Consider the following 20,013-nt stretch of genomic DNA (forward strand, 5'->3'; position numbering starts at 1 on the left):
CTAGGAATATTAGGTGCCTTTTTCCATCTTCGTGTGGCTGGATGTTTTAACGTCGTCCTTTTGAACTAGACCTCACCAAAGTAATTGGATATTTTTAGGCTTCATTACTGTAATCTTCTTTATGTGAGACTATCGTTGAAGACTACCTGAAACTACAGCTGGTGCAGAAGTGGATGCCCACCTGTCTCAAGCAGCTGTTACTGCTTCACATATTTTGTCAATTCTTTGAAAACTACACTTGCTTCCTATTGTCTTCCAGGTGTAATTCAAATTGTTGACAATGATCCATAACAATCATTCCTATTAGTTGTATGTTTTTTTCTATTCAGAGATATCAATGTTCTTTACAAAGGTGAGTACATATCATAAAGGCTCATTATGCTTAGCTTTTGGCTTAGATTTGGGTTATTTGCAAAATCACCTCTTTTCCTGTTGTGCTGCTTACGATTAGCTGGGATGAATGCTGATAATTATTAGTAAGTATTATTAATAACATCCTCAATGAAATTCCACAACAACCTGCTCTGACAGATCTTGACTCTCTGCCCACTATAGATGAGATTAAGAAAGCTGTTAGCCAGATGAGTTCAAGAAAAGCTCCTGGAAAAGATGGGATACCAGCAGAGAGATACAAAGCAGCAGGTCCAGCAGCACTAGCAGCGTTACACAGCGTGATCATCAGCATCTGGGAGGATGAAAACATACCACAGGACCTCCGCGACGCTACTATTGTCTCTCTTTTCAAGAACAAAGGCAGCAAAGCAGAATGTGGAAATTATAGAGGCATATCCCTCCTCTCCGTTGGAGGGAAAATCATCGCTCGCATCATCTTGAACCGCCTAATAGCCAGTATTTCCGAGGCAAACCTACCTGAAAGTCAATGTGATTTTTGACCTGGCCGGAGCACAGTTGACATGGTGTTTGCTGTCAGACAAATACAAGAGAAGTGCATTGAACAGAACATGCACCTGTATGCTGTCTTCATAGATCTGACAAAGGTGTTTGATACCGTCAACAGGGAAGCCCTTTGGACTATTCTAACATGACTTGGCTGCCCAAGAAAATTTGTCCAGATTGTACGCCTTTTTCATGATAGCATGACAGGCGAAGTATTGTCTGATGGAGCCAAATCTGCCCCCTTCAACATCACCAACAGCGTGAAACAAGGATGTGTTCTCGCTCCTGTCTTATTTAATCTGTTCTTTGCATGCGTCCCCAACCATGCAATGAAAGATCTGGATCGAGGTATATATTTGAAATACCGGCACGATGGTTCGCTTTTTGACCTCCGTCGCCTGAATGCAAAGACTAAGACAGTGCAGAAACTCCTTCTTGAGGCACTCTTTGCCGACGACTGTGCCCTCATGGCTCACACTGAAAATGATCTTCAGCACATTGTCAACAAGTTTGCTGAGGCCTCGCAACTCTTCGGACTAACTATCAGCCTCGGAAAGACAGAAGTTCTCCATCAACCTGTACCTGGATCAAATGCTTCTGTCCCAAGTATCTCCATTGATGGCATTCAGCTTAAAGTAGTGGAGAACCTGAGGTCCTCGAGAGAGCCCAGATGACAAGCATCGAAATGATGATCATGAAGTCACAGCTACGTTGGACCGGTCATGTCAGCCGCATGGATGCCAACAGAATCCTCCACCAGCTTCTCTATGGTGAGCTCTCCCAGGGCATCCGGCATATAGGTCGTCCATGAAAACATTACAAGGACACCATCAAAGCCAATCTGCAGTATAGCAGTATCAAACCCAGGGACCTTAAGGACGCCGCCAGCGACAGAACACAGTGGTGTGCAACAGTCAGAAATACCTGCATCGCCTTTGAGGAAGACCGCTGCCGGTGTCTACAAGAGGCACGCGAACGACGTCACAGAGCACCAGCAGCGCACAACCCACTGACTGCGAACTTCCCATGCACCATCTGCAGCCAAATGTGCACCTCTAGAATTGGCTTGTACAGCCATCAGAGGACACACCATGAGACCAACAATAGATGATTTGCTCAGATTTGTCATCATCGGATCGATGGACTACCAAGAAGATTAGTAAGAAGAGATCCTCAAATGAAAGTATTTTGCAAAGGTGTATAAGTAATAGTATCCCCCATTTTAAATGGAAACGGAGGCAGGGAGAAGTTAAATGACATTCCTATGGTCACATGGGAAGTCAGTGGCAGGCTCAAGAACAGAACCCTAGAGGTCTTCTAGATCATGGTTCCTGCCAACAGCCAGCCCAGCTAACAGTCACTAAATTTAAATGTCTGGGGTTGATGTCAGGGCATTATCAATGGATGGTTTTCAACTCTGGACTTTGCACACACACACCCCCACTGGTCTGAAAGAGCTTGACTTTATTAACCTTTAGGACAAGTTGCTAAATCTTCTCTCTGACATGTCTGAAAGGGGAGAGCTGAGTGAGGAACTGTGTTTTGTTTTGGGGAATATCCTTTGCGGCTTTTTTAGTGTGACAGAGAAATGGGCAAAAACAATGTATAGTGTTAGATTTTGAACATCCCTGAGATGTTCGGGCACATTCTATAATCACAGAATAAACTTATAAATGGGAGTAGGAATCCGTGGATCTGAAAACTTTTTATAATGTTTGAAATAGATTTCTGTAGATGTTTAGCAATTGTTACTGAAGGTTTGAGTATTAATAGCATTGTTTTGAGTTTCATGCAGGGATCCAAATAACTAACTGTAGAACTCTCTAAGGTTTACATTTCCCCCCTTCTCATCCTGCACTCAGACTGCTTTGAAACACACTGTTAGTGCCTCTTCTGGAATTTGTTTTTTTGAGAAGGGTCCTGGTTTTGATCTCTATGTGCTTTGGTATGATCTTCTTGGCCAGCAGCGGTAACAACTCTTATTGCTATATTCATTGTTAGGGTTGGGCAAAAGGACCTTCACTCGTATAGGCTTTATTGCTGATCTTCTAGAATCCTTAGGATTTCTCTCTAAAGTGCTGAGTGTATTAACAAATCAAATTGTGTATGCAGTCAAGTATGCTGGTCAATGTGTTTTTCCTCCATCAAATTAGAGCAATATGTTGCTTTTAGAGGAGTCTGCATTTTCTCATTTGGATCAGAGCAGAGTGGTTCAATCGGAAATATACCTGTGTTTACCTCTGCTGGCTTTCTATTATAACTTAATTTGACACATGCTGGCAGAGGGAATCATATTTCTGCTTTATCTGTGCTGAAATACAGCTCCTTTGATTTTCATTTACAATTTACTTTGTTTTTTATGTTGTGAAATGTCTGTAGTTTTGATTCACTTATAAACTCAAGTGCACTGTACTCTCCACTGTGAGAGGAGCATCTTTCTTTACCCATTCTCTTCTGTAGAGTATGTTTCAGAGCTGGTTGGTCTGGCAATGACAGAGACAAGACATTTCAGCAACAGAAAGCGTGGAAGGAAATTCCTCTCTATCCACCTAGGGTTGCCAGGTGTTCGGTTTTCGACCAGAACACCCGGTTGAAAAGGGACCCTGTTGGCTCTGGTTAGCGCCACTGACTGGGCCGTTGAAAGTCCGGTTGGCACAGGGCTGGTAGGCTCCCTACCTGGCTCCGCATGGCTCCTGGGGAGCAGACAGCATATCCCTTTGGCTCCTAGGCGAGAGGGGCAGCCACAGGGGCTCTGTGGTGCTGGCTCTGCAGCTCCCATTAGCCAGGAACCTGACCAATGAGAACTAAAGGGGAGGCGCCTGTGGGCGGGGGGTAGCATGCAGAGCCTCCTCACCACACCTCTGCCTAGGAGCCATAGGGACATGCTGGCTGCTTCCCAGGACCCACCTGAGGTAAGCGCCTCCTGGAACCCCACACCCCAAACCCCCTCTGGCACCCCAACTCCCTGCCCCAGCCCTGAGCCCCCTCCTGCACCCTAACTCCTTCCTGGAGCCTGCACCCCTTCCCCAACCCCTTGCCCAGCCCTGAGCCCCCTCCCGCATCCAAACTCCCTATCAAAGCCTGCACCCCAATCCCCTTCTCCTGCCCCAGCCCTGAGCCCCTTCCAGCACCTAAACTCCTGCCCTCTCCTGCACTCCAAACCCCTCGGCCCCAGCCTGGAGCCCCCTCCTGCACCCTGAACCTTTCATTTCTGGCACCACTCTGGAACCCGCACCCCCAGCCAAAGCCGCACTCCCTCCCTCTCCCGAACCCCCTGCCCCAGCCCGGTAAAAATGAATGAGTGAGTGAAGGTGGGGGAGAGTGAGCGACAGAGGGAGGGGGGATAGAGTGAGTCGGGTGCGGGGCCTCAGAAGTGAGGGGCAGGGATGGGCCTTGGAGAAGGGGGAGCAGGGAGGAGGCCTCAGGTTGGGCAGAGGGCTGGGCAAGGGTGTTCAGTTTTGTGCGATTAGGAAGTTGGCAACCCTATATCCACTGAAAGGGCTTTTGAGGTCAGATCTGGCAAAGCGATACCAAACGTTCATTTGTGTTGTTCAGCTGTGTTTGCAGGCGGAGAGTTTAATTTCTGACAATAAGGCAATTTCATATTTGAACTTAGTCTTCTAATTAAAATGAGTCATCTTTTTCTTGCACTGGGGGCTCTTGCTTGCTCAGATTATGTTTTTCTTTGATGTGTTCAGTATGATTTTGAGTCAATGAACATATGAGGCCATGGTATTGTTTTATTTGTTTCCCTAGCCTTAGGCAACAAAAATAGATCCTGGCTAATGCCACTGAGACATTTAGTCCTAGCATTGGACATATTTTCTCACTTGCAGATTCTATCTCCATTTATTCATAAAAAGGGATATATAGTGTGCTCTATCCAGATGGTCTGATGGATGGATTAGTGTGGTTGGCTACACTCCAAGACCTGGCTCCACTCCGGTCTTTAAATTAAATAATTTTTACTTATTTGTAGACAAATTGGCTCTAACCGATTTAATGTTTATTTACTTCAAATAGATATATCCAATGATTTAAGAGTTTCATACTAAACAGACCTAGAAATCTGCTTTAAAAAATTATCATTTGGCCTGAAGTTGTATGTTACCGCCCCAAAGGAATGGTGCCTGGAACGAAACAAAATACAATACTGCTGTTGTGGAAAAGTCAGTCCTGACTCTTACCTCTACTACACTAGGGTGACTAGCTGCAGTTTATTCTAGATCAGTATTTGGATCATATAGTGATTTTCATTGTACCTTAAGTACAACTTATTAAAGCCTCCATTCTTTTCTCTAAGTAGGTGATCTTTCCTGATTTTAATTAGAGAACCTTTCTTCATCAAACCACGGACTTGCATTACAACAATTAATGCTGAGACAAAGACAAACAGAGTAAGGAGAAAGGAAGCAGGAAAATATAGCTGAACTCTGTCTCTTGAGAGCCATTCATTTCCTTTATTCTTCATCTCTCTCCTTTCTCATCCTGTCCATCAATCTAGACAGCAGCTCCCTCAGAAGTTCGCAGGATTGGCAGATCCAGTTAGTTCTTCCCTCCTTTATTCATTAACAATGTCAAAAAGTTACATAAATGATTGTAAAGTTCTAGAATATTAAGTACAAGTCTCTTGGTAAATGTGAAGTACAAATGCCTGGCTAAGTGTTTTAAATCCAAAGCTACCAGAAATGCTGTAGAGCCTCGAAAACCACAAGGCCTCTTCCTCTCTTCCCCAGTAAGAAATACAGTCTCAGAGACGAGGTTTAGGAGGCAAAGAATAAAAAAATATTCAAAACAACTGGAAGTCAGCTCTTTGGAGCCTTGGGAGAGTATACAGCATATGTTACGGAATGTACTATGGACTACTTAAACACCAACACCACACATTTGTTTTGGTACACTGCAGTGATAATACCATCAGGGTCACACTGAAGACAGCTTTAACAGCTGTTTGGATTAAAAATTTTAGCAATTACCCTAAATAATTACAGAATAAGTCCCTTTCCCATTTCAACACAGCACCACATCATCTTCACTATAACTCTCATCACTATGTCCAACTCTGACCAGCTAACATTTTCTATGCCTGCCACTTCACCCCAGGGCCGCCCAGAGGGGGGGGCAAAGGGGGCAATTTGCCCCGGGCCCCGGGCTCCGCAGGGGCCCCCAAGAGAACAGCGGAGGCTCCCGCCTCCGCCCCTCTCCTGGAGCCTCAGCGCATCAAGCGCCGAGTCTCCGCCGGGGCCCCTGAGCCCCGCCCCGCTCCGAGCCGCGTGGGGAGGGGGCGGGGCTGGGAGCTCCGGGCTGAGCTCAGCTCCCTCCGCTCGGCGTGGAGCTCCCAGCCCCTCCCCACGCGGCTCTGAGCGGGGCGGGGCTCAGGCCCCGCCGGCCGCACGCTGCGGCTGTTCCGGCGAGGCGCTAAGACTCCGGGTGAGGAGGGAGCCGGTGGTAAGAGGCTGGGGCCGGGCCGGGCCGGGGGGGAAGCGGGACCCGCCGCGGCGCAGCCGGTCTTGGCGGCGGGGGCCCCTTCCGTTCGGGACCCGCCGCCAAAGTGCCCCGAAGACCCGCGGCGGGGGCCCCCCTCCGCCGAATTACCGCCGAAGACCGGGCTGCACTTCAGCGGCGGGTCCCGCTTCGGCGGTAATTCGGCGGCGAGGGGCTCCCGCCACGGGTCTTCGGGGCACTTCGGCGGCGGGTCCCGGAACGGAAGGGCCCCCCGCCGCCAAAGACCCCAGGCCCCCGGAATCCTCTGGGCGGCCCTGCTTCACCCTGTTTGCCTTCCCTACTCCTTCCCCTCCATAAAAGACCCTTAACTATCTTCCTGTCTCTTCTTGTATAAAGTTCAAACTCCTAGTATGATTGCTAAGGTAAAAATGTTGAAAGGGACCATTCTCCAAGTAAGTTAGGGATTTGGGGCTGCCTAGGGGATTTATGCACATGATCATTGTTACTGCACATGCAAATGTACACATATAAGCAGGGGCAGCTTTAGCATGGGTTCACTGGTGCACACACACAAATCGTGAAAGCAAGGCGGCAAAACCAGGCACACATACACTTCTCCCTGCCCAGTGTGGAAGGGGGGGGCCTGGGTTGGAGAGCGAGCTTGTCCACACACTCACCCTGCAGTGGCCTTTCCTGTTCCACGTGACAGGGTGCAGCTCGGGGCATTGCGACTTGCCACACTGGATCATGGTGCCATTTGCTCTAATCATGATGGAGGGGTGGCCAGGCCAAATTTGAATGAGTGGTGTTATGACCTGGCACACGGGGTCACAGCATCACTCAGGTTTGGCCAAGCCACCCTGCCATCATGATCTCTACTTCGTAAAAAGTGGACATTAGTACCAGTATGGTAAAGACTGGACTACACTCCTAAAGCTCTTGTTCAGAAGACTCCATATAGTAAACTGCATGATTTTCCACTCATGTATCTTGGGATGATTAAAGTACAAATCCATCCTCCAGGAATGTGGCAGCTATGCCATTGTTCTAATTCTAAGATTCTGCACAACACTACAGTTCTGTCCATATCTCATCTTTCCATTACTCTCCACCTTGTCCTGGCCACCAATTAAAACTCTTCCCTTGGCATACCTCAAGTGACAGAGACAGTGAAAACATCTCCTTTCCCTAGGGCTTGAACCCTATCTATCAGCTTGCCACTGCCCCCAGCCTGCCAGGAACGACTCACTTCTGACTCCCAGACCCTGCTGACCAGCCATGGCTCCTGCCCGGGCCAGGATGGCAACACCTCACGGGGCAGGGAGGTTCACACTATGGCTGGGGAGAGGATACCCCAGAACCAGCCCCGAGGGTTTTCTCCCTCCTCCTACACTCTGCAGGTCACTCCAACTGGGTTCTGGCTCCCAGCCACCGTGTGATGTGGCTGCTGCCCCCTGCCCCTAGAACCCCTCCCCGATTTCCCCCTGCCCCTCCTCCCAGCACAGCACTACCCCTCAGCTGGGACTTACAGCAGGGCGAGCGGTCCAAGCCTCCTGCTCTTCTCTGGCTTCAATTCTCCATCATGTATCCTAAGGGAGGCAGGCAGGCCTGGTTATTTAACAGCATGCAGGGTGACAGCCACAACTTGTATTTCTGTCCTTCAAGGTGTCCCTGGCCCCCAATCCATCTGGGCAGAGGAGGGGAAGGAGCTGGGTGGAGAGTCAGTCCCCAAGATTATTGGGATCATTTTGCCTTTGGCCTCGTGCCCCACAAAGGCCAGGAGAGAGGTGTTGTGCACACAAGCCCCACGGGGACTTGGCATGAAGCACCAACCTCCCATGCCACACTGTGCTTGGCATGAAGCACAGTGTGGCAGAGCTGCTGCCGTGGCTCTTTGCCTGCATGGCTGATGGTAGCTGGGGTGGACAGACCTGGGGCTTTCTGTGAATCTCTGCCCTCCCTGTACAGGCTGCAGGGGGACCTGGCTGGGGCCAGTGCCTCGGGGGTGGGGGGATGGGGTCTTACTGCTTCAGGAAAGTGCAGTTGTCTCCCCTGTTGTGCCGGGGTGTCTTCCTGAGAGGGAGTTTATTGCAGAATTGAAAATGATAATCTGTTGTCTACATCTCAATCATACTCTACTGCTGGTGTCCTGTGGATCAATTTAGTGTCTTATTCTGAACAGGAAAGAACTCAAGGTGGCACTAACATTTTTCTGTATAGCTTCCCAAAACTCAACGGTAATAGACCTAGCCCTTTGCTACTCCATTATACAATAACTCTGCTCAGAATTCGGCATAAACTGCCATACATTTATGGATAGTAAAGGGGATACTAAACATCAGATACTTAACATATGGAAGTAAAATAGCATACTTCAGAACAGAGATGAGGCCACTGTTGCACTACTGATTTTTTTCCAACAGATACAGGATTTTGTGTTTTTTAAAATACCAATTGGGATAAAAATGTGTAATGTGAGTATAGAGGTGGGAGTGAATTAAATATAAATGTAGTCCAACACAGTCTCAAGTGAGGGGCCATTCTCTGGGTTGGGAGTTGCTGTAGGGGAAAAATCTGGGTATAGAGGGGAAGTGGTGGTGAAAAATAATATCTAAGAGTGGGGTCATGGAAAAATATCTGGAGGACCTGTTTTGGATAGTTGGAAAGATTTATGGCAGAGGGCCCAGCCGGTCTTTTTGAGACATAATCCGCCACAGCAAATGCAAAGTTCTGGCTATTGCAGCGATATCAAAGTAGCTGGTGGAGCTAATTTTTTTCAAAGTAACACAAACAATTTAAAACTTGCAAAATAGCCCAATAAGAAGGGCAAGTATTTTTGTCTGCATTCAGATTAAAAATGCAAAGTCTGGGTTTTTTTTCAGTTGCTAACATTATTTCCAATTTTAATTCTAGAAGTAGTGTTTTGGACAGAGGGAAAAGGAAAGGCTTATATGTAAAAGCTGCTGTTGTTGCATAGGTGGATGTTTAACTTCTCCAAGGATTTAAAAAATAAAATTTCAAATGAGTTGACAACATCCTCAACTACATTTTGTGTGCATTTTCTGTCATATTGCTTTTGTTCAGTGTGCACACTAATCTTTAAACACAGAAGCCCTGTCCACACTGCAAGTACTGCGGTGGTTTTGTAATTTGTTCCTTATACTCCCTCATCTGTCCCAATTTACAAAAAACATTGGTTTGAGTTTTGTTTGCACTGCAGCCTTTGTACAACCCAGCTGACAATGCTTGTGCAGTCACATCTACCATATTACTTAACCGTGCTTTCTGGGAAAATCCAAGTAGTTATCCCATAGCCTTCACAGTGGATGGAATGCAAGGGGATATATATACAGAGTGGTGGCGTCAGCACATGGTAGCAATATGTCTTGAAATCTCCATCTGCCCAGAGAACTGGGGAAGCAGAATTGGCCAGATTGTGTATGTAGGCATGCTAGGGCAGAGGAAGGGACCATCTTCTCTGAAATAAATAGGTATGCTGAAGTAGTCAAAGATGATGACCATGTGCTAACAACATAGGATGCTAGTAAGGGTGAAACACTATTAGCTGCTGTCAAGGCTGATTCCCCACTCTGGCACTCCAAGTGCAGAAGGTGGGGTCCTCAAGGATTTTAAAAATTAATACTGGCCATTCCAGGCTTGTATTAAACTCCCAAGGTTACAGCTTTTCTCTGACCTTGGATGGGTAGATGCTGCCATCACCCAAGTGCAAAAACGCCTTTGAGAACCCAGGAAGACGCACTTGGGAATTCCTTCCTGTGGGGTACCCTCAAGCCCTTTTACCCCTGCCCCCCCCCCCCCCCGGAAGAGCTGAGAAAAAAACCAAAGGGAATCAGCTGTTGCCACCAGCTAATTAAACAACATGTGCACAAACCTCTTAGGGACACAAAAATCCAATCCTGTTCCTTAAAAAGGTAAATTTTATTAAAAACAAAAAGAAAGAAAATAATCTAGAATTTAGGCTTTTTGCTAGATTTAAAAAGAAACAGTTACAAGGATTAAGCATCAAGATAGCTTCTCGAGGTCCAGCTTAAAGGTTATAAGAAAAACAAAAGCATCTGGGATTAGCACAGAGGAGTCCACAAGCCATAAAGAAATAAAAGAGATAAATCTAATCGTGTCTTCCTAGACATTTCCTCATCTATTTACATATCTGGGGTTTCAAATGAGTAGTTTTTAGGTATGATCCGGTGATTTTTCATATCTGTCCCAAAGCTTTTTACACTCTGTCCGGGAGAACAACACAGACAGACAAAGGGGAACTTTTTTCCTCATTGTAAAAAGTTCTAGCTTTCCCATTGGCTCTTTTGATCAGGTGCCCACTCCCTTCCTTTTACCTATGGACTTTTTAACCCTTTACAGGTAAAGCAAGTCGAGAACAACTACTAACAGGGGTTTTATAGATAACTGGCTGGCTGGGTGTCCATAAAAGGGAAGTACTCCCTCCCACCCCCACACAGACACCCACACACCCCTTCCTTTATCACAGCTGCTGCATTTGTTAGCCAAGTATTGACCATGGAGAATATGGCAACAAACCACTAACTGGTTACAATGTTGGTTAAAAATCGTAGTGTTGTTTGGTGGCTCCTTACTGCCCATGGTAACAAGAGCACAAGCAGCTCATTCGCTGTCATGGTGGTGGCTTTTGACCCTCAGAGTCTGGATGAAAAGATATGGAAAATTCTAACTAACTGGCTTCTGATTAACTACTAGCCAATCCAGGTCAAACACACAGAGGGAAGTTTAAAAAAGCAACTTTCTGGGGAGGAAGGGTAGTAAAATGTGGCCACAATGTTGGCAAGGCTTTGTGGCTACAGCTGCAAAGGTTCACACGACTGGCAGCTCTTTCATACATTCCTGCAGCCCTGCAGAGATTTCCTGTATCCAACTGGCTTGAAGGAATGGTCTGCAATTGTACTTTCTAAGCAGGCAACCTGAAGGCCTTTTTGCCTCTTATCTTGCTGCTGCTCCTGCTGGACCAAAGCAATTGGGAAGAACAGGTGACAGCATAAGCAGCAACAAGCAGAGGGGATAGTGGCAGGGACAGAAAGTGAGGTCCCCATTACTGGTCCATGCCCCCCACCCCCTCATACCCATCATCCATCTAAATGATGGCCACAGACACCATCCAGATCCCATCCATCCCAGCCATAGCTGACAAGTTTTGCAACTCCAAGCCCTACCTTCACACTGCTCAGGGAAGGCTACTGTGTTGACCATGAACTGAAATTTATGGTTTTATGCAAATTATTTTAAAAACATGCAAATTGACCCATCAAATAACTTGCATAAAGCGCCACACATGGACGGCACAACACTTAGTAGCTGTAAGTGGCATGTTGGGTAGATGGAGGACTGCAGCACCAGCAAATGCCAAGAGTTTACTTCTCCAGTGACGACAAAAAGACTACATTTATTCTTTTATGTTGTTGGGTGCGAAAGGGACCTTCCTGTTCCCCATCACTAGCTTCCCTCCCCTTACTACTCTCATACACAATTCTGTTTCTCTCCCATTCAGCTCCATCCCCTGGTAATATACCAAGGAGATCCTGTAATGGGTGGTACACCTATTAAAAGAAGCCTCTTTACTAGGTTGTCAATCCTCCAGGATTGGCCTGGAGTCTCCTGGAATGAGCATCCATCTCCCAGTGACTGTTGAAAGCAATCCAGGAAATTTTAATAGGCTATTTTAAGAAAATGACATTATGTCATATTGGAAAAAATAAATCTCCCAGAATAGCTTCAGTCAGAATTGGCAACCCTACTCTTTACTAATACTTGTAGGACTCTTCTGTCTGTGAAAGATGCAAATATACATCCTAGAAATCAGTGGAAGAGATACCATGGCATTTCTTGCATGTAGTAGTGAATTTTTTTTAAAAAAAATTCTCACTATTGCTTATACTGGCTCAGTTTCAACAGTGTTGGTGATGTTGAGAGCCCTATCATTGATATGCAGGTGGCTTTTTAAGCATCACGTTGTTTACTGTAGCCCAGAGCAGCTCCAATCAATATTGTACTTAAAATGGCAGTAGTACCCCTCCAGTAGGCCTCTGAACACTGATAATTCAGGTGGAGCTGAAACAGTGTTAGTAATAATGGGACATTTTTTTCAAATGTCTCTGGGGTAGTCAAGGCTAGAAAGAAGTGAAGCTGAGTTTAAGTCGGCTCTTGTGGAGCTAACTATCGGAATGTCTTTTATATTGGTTTTTCAGCCAAAAAGTAGGCTATCACTCCCCCCCACCCCAAAAAAAAGAAGAAGCAGCAGCTAACTGTGTTGTTTTAAATCAATGTTCATATCACTTTAATCCTGTAAATGCTTTGGTAAGAATTCATACTTGCAAAGCTGTACAAGTATTGTCACAGGACAGATAGGTCTGTGACTAGACTTCCCTTCTCTCTCTCTCTCTCTCTCTCTCTCTCTCCCTCTCCCTCTCCCCCCCAAATTCCTGCTACTCCTGTTCAGGCTGAAGGCTGAGATGGGAGTCCAAACAGCCTCACCCTTTGTCAGTTTGTCTCCACGTTATTCCCCTGGATACAATAACTTTGCCCTCCCAAAATATTATTTTTACATTTTTTAAACGTGTCTTGGTGCTCTGTCACTTTGAGGCTGACTGACCATAACACGGGGGCTGAGGGCTTGAATGCTTTCAGGCACAGAGACCACAACTGAAGGGCTAATGGCAGGAAATGGCTTGGAAGCCCCAATGCCAGCAGATCATCCCGACCTGTCATCTTATGCAGATTCTCATCTCTTTTCAGCTGTCGTGTTGGGAACTGCATTGTTTTCCTGTTTATTGGAATAGTTTAGAAGCTGTTGCATATTCACTAGTATTTGACCTTTTTCTTTCTTTGAGGTCTTCCTGTACACTAACTGAAGGAATTAATATCGACACCATATGGGTTAAATAAAACAAACTTTAAAGAAGAAAGAAGCGTGTGTTCTTCCAGTTCCTGTGTTTATGTGGTCTGCTTGTTTGTTGTTAAGTTTGATGTCCGACTGATTCCTCAGTTTGAAAGAAAGCTGAGGCTCTGATGTTGCTGACTGAGTCCAGATGTAGAGAGGAACCCAGTGAGAAGGGTCATGCGGGACAGAAAAGCACTTTGTGATGGTTTGTTCACTAGCAGACAGTATATATTCTCTCAAGGCATGTGTGGATTGGTGGGTGCCACCTGACTGATGAGGCTGGGATGCTGAAGAGGCCCTTGACCTCTCGGAAAGCAGTTGTAGAGAAGCCTGCAATATGCAGAGTGCTTTCTGTGTTTCAGAGAAGACATACACACAACTTTTTCATATATATAATTTTAAAATACTGTATTTATGTGCAAAGTTTGCTCTAGTTTTCTAAATAGTCTTTTCTGTTAGATAAATTCAGGGCTCAGCTAAGATAAGATTGACGGCACTGAAGGAGGTTGCAAGCTTAATAGCTGTATGTAACACAAACAAAACTACTTCGTTACAGTCTATTAACTTGCTCCATTCAGAGCATCTAGTACATGGTATAGGGCCAGGGTTACATTTAGCTACTGTGCTTAACCAACTCTCCGGTGGGATCAAAGAAGAATTCAGTCTCCAATTTAATTAACTCTTGCACTCAGTGGTGGATTTAGAGTTAGAGCCCTGTGCTCAGCTTCATTTTTGGGGCCCCTCTTTGGGACCCAGCCAAGAAAAAGAACAGTCTCTCTTATCTCCTCCCCACTCCCATTTTTCATTCTTTTTTCCTTCATCCTCCTCCTATAAGTAATAGAAAGTAAATGAAAATAAAGTGAGGTACCTTGATTGTTTTTGTAGTCTAACTTATTTTCCCACAGACCACTTGAAAATTGCTGAGGGTTTCGGTGGACCACTTAATGATCTTTCCAAATATTGTTTGTACTGTTAGCTAACTATTGTAAAGTTCTTTGGATAAGAGCCCTTTATAAAAAAAAAATGTAAAAAAATGGTGGGGTGTGTTGTCTGGTCAGGACTTAGGGTGCGGGAGGGGACTCAGGGCTGGGGGTGCAAGGTCTGGGAGGAAGTTAGTGTGAAGGCAGGGACGGTGCAAGGATGTTTCGTGCCCTAGGCGAAACTTCCACCTTGCGCCCTCTCCCCACCACACCTCCACCCTGAGCCCCCCCCCCCGCGCAGCAGCTCCTCCCCACCGCTCTGAGGACACCCCCCCCCCCAGCAGCTCCCCTTCTCCGCCCTGAGGTGCCTCCCTTGCGGCAGCTCCCCACCCTCCACCCTGAGGTGCCCCCTCCCGCCCCAGCTCACCCCTGTTCCATGCACGAGCACCCCGAGCAGCCATGGCCGCTTCACTTCTCCCGCCTCCCAGGCTTGCCTAAGCTGATTGGCACCGCAAGCCTGGGAGGCAGGAGAAGTGAAGCAGCCACGGAGTGCTCAGGGAGGAGACGGGGCAGGGGTGAGCTGGAGCGGGGAGTTCCCCTGCGTGCCGCCCCCCCCCTTACTTGCTGCAGGTGGCCCTCCCCACGCTCCCCTGCCCCAGCTCCCTCTGCCTATATGCTGGCGGCGACCAGGGCAGCCTAAGATCCGGCCGCTGCGGTCACTGCCGAAGAAAATGGCGCCCCCCAAATCCCAGCGCCCTAGGCGACCACGTAGGTTGCCTAAATGGTTGCACTGGCCCTGGGTGCAGGAGCAGGTTGGGATGCGGGGTCTGGCCAGGAGTAGGGTGCGGGAGGGGACTCAGGGCTGGGCAGGGGGTTGGGGTGTGGAGCGGTTACCTGGGGCACCTCCCGTTTGGTGCGAGCAGTGTTGGTGGGATGTGGGGAGTCATGGAGGGCAGGGGGTTGGGGATGTGTGAGGGGGGTGCAGGAGTCAGGGCTGGGGGTGTGGGCTGGGGTCATGGGGGTGCTCCCAGCCCCCTGCCCTGAGTGGCTCAGGGTAGGGGGCTGGGGGGTTATGCATAGGGGGAGTGCGGGGGCACCGCCTTTGCTCTGCTCTGCCCTGCCCTGATTCCACCCCCTTCTCCAAAGCCCTGCCCCTATCTCTTCTGCACCTCCTCCCCGAGTGCGCTGTGGCCCCGCTCCTCCCTCTCCCTCTCAGAGCAACCTGAGTGCCAGGAAACAGCTGTTTGGCGGCGGGGGAAGCACTGGGAGGGAGGGGAAGGGGCGGGAACGCGGCATGCTCGGGGGAGGAGGTGGGGGAGGGGGGAGTTTGGCTACCGGTGGGTGCAGAGCCAGCAACAGGAGCCCCAGGAGCTGGCAGGACCAAGCTTCTGCCCCTGCAGCTGCCCAGCCCTGGGGACCCCTGTCATTGTGGGGCCCCCTGTCATTGTGGGGCCCCGTGCCAGGGCACACTGTGTTTTACTGTAAATCCGCCTCTGCTTACACTGTCTCACAGTGCTTCATTTAAGAACCCCAACCTTAATTTGGATGGATCCATCTCAGGTGAAAGGAGAATTCATTCCCTCTGTTCATTTCATTCAGGACTGAAATGCTTCACTCTACTCCACCAGCATTTCCTATTTTAGGGGTTTTCAGATCTTTATTGCAGCCACTTTTTCTTTTTTATATAGGAGATTGTCACACTTAAGAATGGTGTTTGATATAAAGAATTCCCATAATAGTAGGAAACAATATTGGATTTCTGCCTTCCTGATTGAGCCTCTTTCTCTTACATCAATAAGATGCATTTGCCTTTTCCCATAACAGGTTTAGCTAGAAACCCAAACTTCATATTTTTAGTTAAATTTGAAAAAGAGGGTCCCTCACTCCCAGGGCCAGATTTAGGCCGATTCCCCGGAATTGGGCCCCACGCCTAAGAGGGTCCTGTGTCCACGGCCAAGAGGGCCCCGCGCCTTAGGCGCCTTTTTAATGTTTAAATTTTTTTTACATACCCGGCGGCGGTCCAGATCTTCGGCGGCACTTCGACAGCGAGGGGTCCTTCACTCGCTCTGGGTCTTCGGTGGCATTTCGGCGGTGGGGGGGTCCTTCAGTGCCGCAGAAGACCTGGAGCGAGTGAAGGACTCCCCGCCGCTGAAGTGCCGCCGAAGACCGGCACCGCTGCTGGGTATTCGAATCGGGCCCTGTAATTCCTAAAGCCGGCCCTGCTCACTCCAATCCCTTATTGAGATCATTAGAAAGAGGACAGTCAAGAAAGGAGGAAATAAAATGGATTTCCAGAGGTAGAAAAACACAGGATAGGAAGTGGAGAGAAGGTACTGACACCTTTACTTCCTTCCCACCACCTTCTACCCTTACATATAGATACATACACACACACTCAATTTTTGTGTGGAAATCTTGAAAGTATAATTTCCATTCCAGGTGGAAATTAGATTGATTTGAGGTGTCCATTTCACCTAGACCTTACCTTGATCTGCTGATCAGGGAATTAACTGAATACTTACTTAAAGGAATCATAGGGTTAGAAGGGACTGCAAGGATCATCTAGTCTGCCAAGATGCAGGATTTGCTGGATTTATTGCCAAGATGCAGGGTCAGTATATGCACAACAAATGGCCTTCTTAGCATTCAAAATAATCCAACTTCTCCCCACAGATTGTAACTGTTCCTTCAAGCACCTGTTTGGTAGTGAACCTTGCATCCTGCTGCCCCTCTTTTTGTAATAATATTGCCTTACCAAGTCAGTTACTGTAGAACTTGGGAATTTTTCAGGTGTTTTCTTGTTGTCCTTGACCATCAAGATCCCTTTTAAAAAGCTGTAAAGTAGCCAGAGTGTTTAAATGTGACACTTAGCCTGGATCTGAGTCTCTCACTTGTCTCACTCCAATGTGGGGATTCTGTGCGTTTGTCTTCATTGCAGAGTTAACTCAGGTGATCAGCACCCAGGTCTGAGCGCCTGGGTGTGAACAGTCACACTGCAAAGCTTTACCCAAGTCACTGTGTCTTCACTAGTGCTGCACTCCATCATGTGTGTTGCTAGGACTTCTGGGGGCATATTCCTTGGTTCTTTGCACTGCAGTAAGCTGACTTGCTTTATGATTCTTTCCCATTTAATTGTTATAGAACTTGTCTGTCCTTCTGGGCACATGGGGAGAATTGTGGGAATGCACTGGAGGACTATTAGAATACTATCAGAGTATCAGATGTTCGCTTATGACTTCATTGCAAAGTGGGTGGGTTACTCATCTGAGTAAAAACAGCACCTGGGCCCCAACCTACACCCACCATCAGGGCACCCAACAGAGGAGTAGAGGGGAAGCAGATTACTGTGAAAGCACCACTATACGCGGGTGAGAAGTTTTTGTGTGTGAATGGGTGGGGGTTGAGGCAAAACCAGAGTAAGAGCCCTGGTAGCTCTGTAGTGTAGACATACTCTAAGAGTAGGAATGGAATGTTTCTCTTTCCATCAGGGTGAAACTTTTTCTGATAATTGTAGTGATTTCTTGTTCAGAGATCTTATATAAGTTCTGCTAGGGATGGGTATGAAATAAGCTTGTATTCATAAAGTTATTCCTCCATAAATTCAAATCTCCAACTGATGAATGTGAGGACAAAAAAGAAGCCACGTCTGCTCTGGTAACCTGGTATCTTTCAATGAGAATTACATCATGCTACAAGTGCTTGCCCATTTTGCTTGTGAACTTAATATGTTGTATTATAACCTGAAAACAGAAAACAAGGTAGCCACATATGAAGAGCAATGCAACAAATATATGCATACCAATACATTGTGAAAGTACAAGAGTCAGGAGAGGAAGTGAAAACACCAACTCAAATTGAAACTGCAAGGAGGATTTTGGTAGGTAGGCAGAACGTTATTTCCTAAGATGCCAACAATCGTCAGTTCTGATTACAAATACCTGATTGATGGGACCAATATGGGATAACCCAGTAATATAAATTGGTAGATTCACGTCACACAATCAACTCTTTAGGTCCAAATAATTCAAAAGATTAACCAGGGTGCAGGATTAAATTGAGGCTGATGTGCTGTTTGGCTTTTAAGAACTGGCAGTTAAGTAAGACTTACAAAGACAGATCATTAAATGGGCAGGACACTTGTGAGAAGTAATTCAAATGTTAATTTTGCTTCCACTTTCTCTTCACAGAGGTATGGAGAACCTGATGGCTGGCTCATCCCTACCCCCACTGTTTGCAGATGATGATGGCTCAAAGGAAAGCAGTGATATGCCCACAACTGGGTAAGCAACTGCTGCTCTAAACTCAGCTCACAGCTATTCTCTCTTTGCAGACTCTCCAGAGAAAGTACTCCTGATTGTACACACTTGCTACTAGACCTATTGAGCACCATTACTTTTCACTTTCACGTGTACTCTTCTGGTACTTGTAAAATCTTGTTTTCCAAGGACAGCCTTCTAGAGTGGAAAAAAAACAGGAGTACTTGTGGCACCTTAAAGACTAACAAATTTATTGTATGAGCTTTTTCTTTGAGCTGCTACACACACAGATTGAGATAGAATGGAACACACAGACAGAGAGATATTATAGGTACAGATGAGAACAACAGGAAAGTGCATGCACATTGAGGCAGTGCCAGAGTCAATGCGCACTTGTGTTGTGTGTGTTGTATGTATCTGTATTCCTTGTTCTGTGTGTGTGTTCTATCTGTCTCCAAGAAGTGAGCTTGTTCCATCACAAGCTCATGCTAAAGCTAAGCAATGTCATTTTTTGAGGTGCACAGACTGTTTTTTTTTGTGGATACAATCTAACTGCTACTCTGAAACCTTCTAGAGTGGGTCTGCACATATGGTGATTGTTTTCTTTATTGTGCTCCTGTGGCACCACTGAATTTCTATTAAAGATTCATTCTTGATTAAGGGATGTCCAAGAACAGAACTGATAAATGAATACTCTTCCTGTCTATCAAACAAATTGTCCTTATTTGCACAGGCTATAAAGCAGTAGCCCTGTCTTAAGGACTCAACGACAAAAGATTAGATTCTTTTTCAGGAATACTTTTTTTTTTAAAGCATTGTTGAGCTTTAACAGGTTTCTTTTCTATTCTTTAGACCTCCAAGGGGAAAATTCAGTTCTAGAATAAGCAAGTGCAATTCTATGTAATTAAACATAGAGGCATCTGCTTGTACAAGGTCTGAACTTGGCCCAACATCTCTGGGCCTCAAGATTTGCTGACACCAAGTGTGGTGCACATAGGAATCTTGACATGCTGTTAGGAGGGATTAAGGGAATGATCTTTCATCACCTCTCATTGAAAGTCCATGCACCACACTCACAATTTTTCCTACTTTGTATTTGTTAGTAGATTGGAAGGTTATGATGCCTGAAGTGGGTTAAAATCTGACAAGTGGCTGAAAATATCATTGTGGGGTTCTATACGCTCGCGCGCTCTCTCTCTCTCGCTCTCTCTCTCTCTCTCTCTCAGTATGCTTAGTGTATAATAAACCATTTTTTGTTTTTTCTAACTGTTGGCTCTGCAATCTCAACCTGAGATCTGAAAGACAAGCCTGTCTCTTTCTGAGTTGTGTGTCATTATCACTAAACCTGGCCCAACCAATGTGTATTTCAGGATAAGGTGCTATAGAGGTGTACAACTCTCTGTACGTGAAAATTAAAATTCTGCAGTTGGTACTTGGTTGCAGAAATGTTGCACAAATCAGAATAAGAATTAATCTCGCTTTGTTGTAACTATGTTAGCTCAACATTGCTAACAGGAGAAAAAAGTAGTAAAAAATTGTTTGTCCATTGACTAAGCAGCTATAGCTT

General features: G+C 46.5%; 1 protein-coding gene across 2 annotated transcripts in view; it reads left to right on the top strand.

The window, feature by feature from the left end:
- The window catches only part of HMG20A (high mobility group 20A), an 87,564-nt gene that overhangs the window by 37,323 nt on the left and 30,228 nt on the right, over positions 1-20,013 (top strand). For both annotated transcript variants that reach the window (XM_039493416.1, XM_039493415.1), the window contains exon 3: positions 18,378-18,470. In XM_039493416.1, coding sequence (XP_039349350.1) covers positions 18,382-18,470 — 89 coding nt within the window. In that variant the 5' untranslated portion in view covers positions 18,378-18,381. The remainder of the gene's footprint in view (positions 1-18,377; positions 18,471-20,013) is intronic.

The sequence above is a fragment of the Mauremys reevesii genome, linkage group 10 (genome assembly GCF_016161935.1).
Source record: "Mauremys reevesii isolate NIE-2019 linkage group 10, ASM1616193v1, whole genome shotgun sequence".
In the NCBI taxonomy this organism is placed as follows: Eukaryota; Metazoa; Chordata; order Testudines; family Geoemydidae; genus Mauremys; species Mauremys reevesii.